The following is a 9,374-nucleotide window of genomic DNA, read 5'->3' as shown; positions in this document are numbered from 1 at the left end:
TATATTCTTTTCACTTTTTCCTTAATTTCTTTGTGCATAATGTCAGGATCAAGTGCCTAGTTACATTTATCCATTGTTGTCACATTCTAAAATCCATTCTTCTGATAAGTTTATCTCTTTAAAATGGGCTCTCTTCTCTATCATCATGGCTAAAGTTGCATATTTTGATATACCAAATTCCATTCTAGTATTATTGCAGCATTCTTTTACTTTATTAACAAGTGAATTAATCAATTTTTCAGATTTTGTAAGAATAATTGATTTAGAGTAGGTGCATTTCTTTGTAGTTTGGAGACCATGTTGAATTTTCTAAGTGTTATTGGGATGGGAGTGAACTCACAAATAATGAAGAGAAAGGGTCTCTCTGGAAGATAACTTGTTTAATGGCTATTTGTTTTCTCTTGTTTTTCAGATGAGTTTCACATTTACTCAACTTCAAGACAGAGAGGTTATTTTGGACAAAATATCGTTCTTCTTGTACAAACAGCCAAGTATCAAAGAGTAAGTCTCTGTTTTTGCATGTTTCTTACTTTTGAATTTTTCAATTTATATTTTAAATCTCTGTGAATGTAAGTCTCATTGAACAAAAGTTTAAAAATGCATATATACATACAATATGTATGTATGTATGTATAATCAGTAGCATCATTTAATATCCACTGTCTACTAAATCCACTCACAAGTCTTTGGTCAGCTTGAGGCTATAATAGAAGATTCTTGCCCAAAGTGCCACACAGTAGGACTGAACCCAGAACCATGTGGTTGGGAAGCAAGCTTCTTACCATACAATCATGCCTGCACCTTTACTATTTTCACCTTCATTTTCCATAACCAGGCTATTTCATACTTAAGAGGATTGCATATGTCTATTTTGCTTTCTTTCTTGACTATTCATGGGTGAAAGGGGCATGCAGCATCAATTATATAGCACATGTGGTTCACCTTGTCCACCACCACTGGGTCCGGCTTGTTGTGCTCTTGCACCTGATATGTTTGGTTTGGGAAATCCTACAAGATTTTGCATATCTCTGACTTTGCCACTCTCTTCAGTTTGTGCTCATAACACTTCTTGCCACTCTCTGTACCCCACTTCTCACATAGTTTCCAATGTAGCACTCTCACTACCTCATCATGTTGCCACAACTTATTATTGTTTTAGGCAAGTCTAGGATATTTGTTCATGGTATGGGCAATGGTTTTGTCCATTTCTGATATGGCACAGTTGAGACTCTTGCTCTGGAGCTGGTAGAATTGTTAGCAGGCAAGACAAAGTACTTAGTGGCATTTCTTCTGCCTCTGTGTTCTGAATTTATATTCTGCTGAGGTTAACTTTGCCTTTCTTCCTTTCAGGGTCGATAAAATACGTACCAGTCTAATTCTGGGGTTGATGTAATTGACCAGACCACTTCCCCCAAAATTTCACACCATGTGCCTATAGTAGAAATGATTATTAATCAATTTATTTATTTACTCATTTACTTCCAGTGCAGGAGACAATGGAACCACTGAAAGCAACCAACCGAAGGTTTGTAAATGTTTTCTCTTCATTATATCCATTCTGAGATATGTGATAAAAGATGTTTAGAGAATTTGTCTCTAACACTCAGACTCACGCAGATGCTAATTTAGTTCTCTCAGTCTTCACCATTGTTACATATGCCATGATGTAAGAGATTCAACATTTTTGTCCTTTATGATTCTCATTTCAGAAGCTAATGGCAACTTCCCAATTCAACCTGCTCTAATTAGCCTGTTTAACCGAAGAGATTCAGATGAACTGACCAATAAAGAATCCATAAAACAGCATCTGTGGGGTATACACTTTTCTGAATATGGAAAGTAAGTTACCTCTCTTTCTCTCTCTCTTATATCATCGTGATTATCATTTAATGTCCCTTTTTCTGTGTTGGCATGGGTTGGGTGGTTTGACAAGAACTAATGAACCAGAGGGCTGTACCAGGTTATGCATATATATGCGTGTGTGTGTGTGTGTATATATATATATATATATATATATATGTGTGTGTGTGCATGAGTAAAAATAAATACAAAAAAAGGGTTTTGTATGATCATGTATAGAGGAATATATTATTTTATTTAAAAGAGTTCCAACTCTGTCTGTTTTTTATGTTTTATTTATATTCTTGTAAAATTAATGTGGGATATAGAATATGGAATATATAATATAAAAATGGATGGTACAATAAAATGAAGTATTGAATGTCTTATTGAATATATGGAATATGTCTTATTGAATATATGAAATATTGAGTGTTCAATATAAAGGATTAAATATATAAAAAGGCGAATATGTATTTTCAATACCCTGTGGTATTCATCATGGTCGGTATCTGACAGACTGTAACAATCTTTTATAAAAGTACATGGTTTTGTGTGCCAATGCAAAGCAGAGCAGATGGTAAAGAGAACACTTTGGACCAACTGAATTTGATTTATCAGCTCAGAGTTTAACCCTTTTGTTAGCATGCTTCTAATTGAAACACTGCCTTTGATTTCAGTTAGTTTTGAAAATAACAAAGAATTTAATGAAAGAAGTTTGTTATATTAAGCTGGTGTTTCGAATATAAATTAATAAGGAATTTTGATGGAAAGTTTTAATTTAAATCACTTTAAAACAGGAAGTTTGTATCATAAAGCCAGAGACAGTCTTAGGTGGTTTGGTATCAAAAGGGTTAAAGTTTAACTTTCATTATGGTTAACTTAATATTTCACTTGTCTGGTTGATCACAATAATATTCTGGACAGTTTTCACTTACTTTTTAGCAATAATCGCCCATGTACCTAAGCATCTTCGTTGTTGTGAACATTTCAGAGGAGTATGTATGTATCGCACACACAAAACCCGAGAACTTATTCTGAAAGGTATTCCTGATAACTTACGGGGAGAAATTTGGATGACATTTTCTGGTGCTGTCAATGAAGTAAGTACTTTGCATTTTGATTATACATGTGTGACTTGTAATTTCACATCTGTTTTACTGTACTGTTGTTCTGTAATTACATCTGTTCTATGGTATTCTTTTGTAACTTCACATATATTCTATTTTACTATATTATAATTTGGCAATTCCGTGTGAGTGTGTGTATGCATATGTATTATTATCATCATTGTTTTGTGCCTCTTTTTTATGCTGGCATGGGTTGCACAGATGAATGTGGTTGGAGTCAGATGTATTCAGGGATACTACATACTTGAAAGACATCATCTCACACACATTTAATTTTTGGTCAGGTTTCTTTGACTGGATGCCACCCACTTTACAGAAGTGCTCTTCTTTTTGTGGCACCAGCATTAGAGAGGTGTCATGTCCTCATCAAGATTAAAGTGTCCTTGCAACCCAATGCTTTACAAAGTGCATGGAGTGCATTTTTCATGACACCAGTAGTAGAGAGGTTACCATGTCCTTAACATGACCAAAGAGGCCTCACAATGCCACATATTGCTACTTGCCTGTTTCTTAACAGAGTGAGAAGTATAGAGTAAAGAGGCATGAATGATAGTAATGAGAAGGATGTGTGGTAAGGGGTTGAGTGATAGTACACTCAGTATTCTGAGATTGTTGGTGGGGATGACAGAAGTCTTGGTTGTATGCAAGGGAAAAAGCAATAGTCTGTTGGCATAAGTGACATGGAGTAATGACAAGCTCTACTGGAAGGGAAGGAGCGGGTAGAGTGAACTAAACACATGTGGCCCAGTGTAATGAAGACACAAGCTATGATATGTTGCTGAGTGATGATGATGATGGCAGAGAAAATAGAATGTAGGTGGTTCTTGTAGTAATGGACAGCACAAATGAATGTTGGAGACATTGTTGATGGCATCCTTAGTTGCACTGGAAATAATGTACAGCAAACAGAAGAGATCCACTGCCATCCTTAGTCACTCTGACAACATAATATATTGAGATTGAGAAGATGGAATAATGATGAGATGAGCAATAGCAGCACAGTGTAGGAAGCAAAAGAGATAAAGCAAAAGAAAAATGGATGGCATTGATATGATGAATAAAGAGATGTGTAACACAAAAGACGAGAAATAGGGCAGTGAGTGACAAAGTGAGCAATGGAGATGACTGGCATGTATGAATGCACATACATGCACGTACCTAGTGATATATGCAATTATACATATACATAACATAATTTTAGTGTTTGTTTTGTCACATTGAGACAGGCAAGCAGTTGTTCTCCCTCGCCATGTGCCACCAGTTAGTGTGGTCCTTTGTCATCTCATCTGTGAGATCTAACAGCTTCATATATGTCTTCACCAATTCATCTCAAGTCTTCCATAATCATCTTTTTCAACACTGTGTGGAATTTCTACCTATGCCTCTTCTACACGTGGAACAAGGCCGTTTATCTGAAGGGATTAGTGCCCTGTCTGTTTTCCTGTTAACTAGAACTGTGGTCTTTGTTAAGTTAACTTTACTTTCTCAGTGTTTCATTGTACATGTAAAAAGAAAACAACAAATCAATGAGGGAGTTTTTGTGTGTTTATTAAACCTGCTAGAAAAATTGTTAAGTCACAGTCAACATTCTTAAAGGAACAAATGAAGTTAGCATGTTATGCTGGATGGGTAATGTTAGTGTGCATGTATGACAAAGTGTAAATGATTTAAGAGAAAAATTGGGTATAAGAGGCATCAGTTCTGGTGTGCAAGAGAGGACTGTGCTGGTATGGTCATGTGATGTGTATGGATGAGGTTAGCTGCATAAAGAGGTGCCTATCTCTAATTGTGGAGGGAACCTGTGGAAGGGGTAGACCCAAGAAAATATAGGACAAAATAGTGAGAAAGGATCTACAGATGTTGGGCTTCACAGAGGAGATGACTAGAGACCAAAATTTCTGGTGGTTTGCTGTGCTTGAGAAGACACATCAAGCTAAGTAAAACTGCAGCCTTCCATACATGCAAGTATGTCCTCCACGTCCCTTTCTCAGCCAAGAGGCTCTTTCCTTGAGGGCTCATGGGTGGTGGTGTCACATAATAAGTACCCATGCTGGTGCTATGTAAAAGCACTCATGCTAGTGTCACATAAAAGCCTCCATGCCAGTGTCACATAAAACCACTTGTGCTATCGCCATGCAAAAACACTTGTGCTGATGCAAAGTGAAAACGCTCATGCCAGTGTCACGTAAAAGTGCCTGTGCAGGTGCCACGTAAAAAAGCACCCATGCTAGTGCCACATAAAAGCACCCAGTACTTCAGTGAAGTGAGTGGTGTTAGGAAGGGCATTGAACTGTAGAAACCATGCCAAAATAGACAATTGGAACCTGGGCTGCGCTCCAGCTGGCCAGCTCCTGTCAAACCTTCCAACCCATGCCAGGATGGGAAGTGGATGTTAAATAATGATGATGATGATACACACACAGGTAGATAGATAGGTTGATAGACCGACCAATCGAATGATTCAATCTTTTTGTGAATTCCAGATGATTACAAACCCTGGTTACTATGCCAACATGGTACAACAGAGTGCAGGCAAAAATAACATTGCCACAGATGAAATTGAAAGAGATTTACACAGGTAAACTTTACAGTATAATAGTGTGGGATATCTCCCTTGGCTGTATTTCAATGTGATTTGTGGTAAACTTAGAAATAATAATTATAACTATTATTGCTATTTAGATCATTACCCGAACATCCAGCTTTTCAAACAGATTTGGGAATTGATGCCCTCCGCCGAGTCTTAACTGCATATGCCTGGAGGAACCCTACTATTGGTGAGTATATTGATGATTGCAGTTTTGTAATGGAACAAGTGAATGCATGTCATCTTCCATATCTTTTATTGTTGGTATCATTAGCAGTCTGCACTTCTGAGCTCATGATCATTCACTTCAAACTTGGCATGTGTGTGTGTATGTGTGTGTATTGGAATTTCTATGCAGATAGAACCCACGACAAAGCTCTCCAAGACATGAACAATAGCTAAGTCATTTTTTATTTTTATATATTATCCCTTCTGCTGCGCTCCCCTTCCCCCAACCCCACCCCGTTTCTCTGACTATACATTTCTTCCCTTCCATATCTCTGTTCTGTCTTAAATTCATGATTATTTATGTATTTCTATTCGCTATCTCACCCAAGTTATCGTCTTTATCGTCTTCGCCTCTACTTTCTTGAAGTATGCTCCTTAGCCCAAACCTGTCTGAAATTTGTCTCTCCCCCCTTTAAAAATTACGATTTTAACTCTCATTTCTGTTACCGATTTAAGCATTTAATCTCATGGTTTAAACACTGCTGTGTTTGTTTCAACTTTTTTCTAAAAACCCAACGACTTTTGATCAGCATGATGTACTGCTACCTGTTCTCTCTCTCTCTCTCTTTCTCTCTCTCTCTCTCTCTCTCTGAATCACTACTTTCTTTCCCCCACTTCTTCTTCGACTCGTACGTGTCCCCAAACATATTATAACCAGTTCACTTTCCAACTTCATCCCAATTCGTATTGGAATTTCTATGCTGATAGAACCCACGACAAAGCTCTCTTGGCCCGCGGTATGCCCGCCCTCCCACCCACTCCACCAGTACCGGAAGTTTTAGATTATCTTCCGCGAACACTGCCAGTGACCTAATCCCCCCCCCCCTCTTATCGACCTTATAACGCATAAAGATTGGGTAGTATATGAAGGTTGTAGGTATTGTTTTGTTTATGAATTCTGCCAAATCCAAGCTTTCTTTTCAGGTACACGACACTGCTTTCCCCCATCCTAGGGTCACACGGGCCCACTCCTCTGACACCCACTCCTCCCCAATTTTTTGTTTATGACATTTAGCACATCACACTTTAAATTAATTATCCGTAACCATGTCATTGGTGAACTTGACTTATTTTTCTCAGCTCATTTTGTTTCTAATTGTGTGTGTTTATATATATATAATGTACTGTGGTATACTTTGTTGCATCCAATGTACATTGTTCCTTCATGGTCTGGTGCTTTTGTGTTAGGAAGGGTGTGAAAAAGAACAAGGAAATTAATTACATAATACCATAGAAAAAGTTATTGTATGTATTCTTGTATATGTTGTGTATGTGTATCTGTATATGTCTATATGTCTGTGTATATGTATGTACGTTTATTTCTATTTGTCTGGATGTGTGTGTATGTATTAGTGTTTGTGATATTAGTGGAGATTATTCAAAGCATTGTAAATGTAGCAATATTCCATTCTGTATGAATATTTCATTCCATAACAGCATTGAATGAAGACATTTCACTTGTTATTGCTACTGATGATGATGATGATTGCTACTGATGATGATGATGATGATGATGATTGCTACTGTTCTAATTTCATTTCTCTTTCACTTTCATTCTCTGTTGTTGTTACTGATAATGATGTCTCCTATGTTGCCACTATCAGTGAAAATGATGATGAGGCCACCATTTATTACTGTATACTAATCTTTCCCTTCTATTGCCAGGATATTGCCAAGCAATGAATATTGTCACCAGTGTCCTGTTACTCTATGCCAACGAAGAAGAGGCATTTTGGCTTCTCACCTCTCTCTGTGAACGACTGCTGCCTAATTATTACAATACCAAAGTTGTTGGTGCTTTGGTAGATCAAGGTTTGTTATCTATTCCAAATCTGTCATGTTGTTGTGAGTGATGGTGGTGGTGTTAGTTGTAGAATGTGAGTTATTTATTAACATTGGACAAAATACCTTGTAGCATTTGCTCCAGTGCTTTATGTTTTGAGTTCAAATCCTGTTGTGGTCTGCCTGACATTTCATCTGTCTAGGGTTGATAAAATATTGTCAGTCTAGTACTGGGGTCAATGGTATTGACTAACCCTTTCCCTTTAAAATTACTGGACTTATGTCTAATTTGTTGTTTTCCAAGGCATGGGGTAGTCAAATACATCATTGAGGCATTGTTTTACAGTTGGATGCTTCTCACCTGTTTTCTCAAACAAGGGACCTCTTATTCTACCTCTTATTTGACGATGCAAAAGCCAGCAGATATTGTAATCATTGGCAGAGGAAATGGCAGTAGCACCACCACTTGTATTTCAGTAATTTTCAGAGAAGTACAAACACACACACACACACACACACACACACACTACAATTTGACCCCGTCTATCAAATCCATTCACAAGGCCTCAGACTATTGTAGAAGACACTTGCTCAAGGTACTGTGCAAGGGACTGAACCCCATACCATTTGGTTGAGAAGTGAACTACTTAACCACACAATGTTATTTGATAATGTTTCTGAACATTCTGTGTTCATCTCTCACTGGAGTCACCTTTTTACATTCATTATTCTGGAGTCAATAGACTAATTACCAGTTGTCTATCAGAACTGACTGATATTTTGTATCAATTTATTGCAATCTGTTTGGTTTTGTTATTTTTTATTTTTCATTTGTTGCAGGTGTTTTAGAGGAACTTTTGAAAGAAAATCTTCCTGAACTTCACCAACGTTTAGATCACATGGGAATTCTTGGTATGATCTCCCTAGCCTGGTTCCTCACTTTGTTCCTCAGGTGATACTTCTTCTTTAATACTGTCTACATTCGTTGTGTGGTATTGTTGTATCAGCTATATTCATGTCTAACTTTTGTTTCCACTGACCAGGCTCTCGATGATAATCTAATTTTATTTTTTAAAGGATGGTATCTGCAGTTAGATGGCATCTACTATTACTGCCACTCTGACAGGAATTAAGCCTGCTTACTGTAACAGTCTTTTTCATTCATTCTTGTAACTTTAACTATAAATACTCCACTGGGAGCATTGTGTACCTGCTTGTAGTGGAAGAGTAGTAGCACATTGATGTGTGTGCATGTGTTATTTCTTTACTACACACAGAGGGGACAAACAAGGACAGACAAACGGATTAAGTCGATTATATCGACCCCAGTGCGTAACTGGTACTTATTTAATCGACCCCGAAAGGATGAAAGGCAAAGTCGACCTCAGCGGAATTTGAACTCAGAACGTAGCGGCAGACGAAATACTGCTAAGCATTTCGCCCGGCGTGCTAACGTTTCTGCCAGCTCGCCGCATGTGTGTGTATATATCTATACTATAATAGAGAAAGCTGCTTATTAATTAGGTATGTAACAATTACTAAAAGTACTAAAAGAAAGCAATTATCAAAGGGTTGACTGCCTGGAAGTATTTTTTTAAATTCATGTTTTTAGAAATTTCCTTTAATTTTGATTTCTCAAGTTTATTGAAATCACCCTTAAATCACTCACTTTTCCCTCTGAAAATATTAACAATTTAAAAAAATTTTTTTTACTGGAAATGCTCTTTCCAAGATTTTGAAGTTCAAATAAAAATTGGCCAAAATAGGTCCAGAGTGGGATGATGGGGAGGGGGTGTAAAAAAAGAACG

General features: G+C 37.2%; 1 protein-coding gene across 2 annotated transcripts in view; it reads left to right on the top strand.

Moving 5' to 3' along the window:
* Positions 1 to 348: 348 nt before the first annotated feature.
* Positions 349 to 9,374, top strand: part of LOC106882132 (TBC1 domain family member 9) — a 31,957-nt gene continuing 22,931 nt past the window's right edge. Inside the window, exons 1-8 of one of the 2 annotated variants that reach the window (XM_089355231.1) lie at positions 349 to 501; positions 1,486 to 1,524; positions 1,708 to 1,839; positions 2,834 to 2,942; positions 5,453 to 5,547; positions 5,652 to 5,746; positions 7,450 to 7,596; positions 8,407 to 8,518. In XM_089355231.1, the coding sequence (XP_089211357.1) occupies positions 413 to 501; positions 1,486 to 1,524; positions 1,708 to 1,839; positions 2,834 to 2,942; positions 5,453 to 5,547; positions 5,652 to 5,746; positions 7,450 to 7,596; positions 8,407 to 8,518 (818 nt within the window). In that variant the 5' untranslated portion in view covers positions 349 to 412. Of the gene's footprint in view, positions 502 to 1,485; positions 1,525 to 1,707; positions 1,840 to 2,784; positions 2,943 to 5,452; positions 5,548 to 5,651; positions 5,747 to 7,449; positions 7,597 to 8,406; positions 8,519 to 9,374 lie in introns of those variants that run through there. The other variant, XM_089355232.1, reaches the window with a different exon arrangement.

Source organism: Octopus bimaculoides, chromosome 7 (assembly GCF_046866305.1).
Source record: "Octopus bimaculoides isolate indiv1 chromosome 7, ASM4686630v1, whole genome shotgun sequence".
In the NCBI taxonomy this organism is placed as follows: Eukaryota; Metazoa; Mollusca; class Cephalopoda; order Octopoda; family Octopodidae; genus Octopus; species Octopus bimaculoides.
The sequence above is the reverse complement of the archived record's forward strand: the minus strand, read 5'-3'. Positions and strand labels throughout refer to the sequence as shown.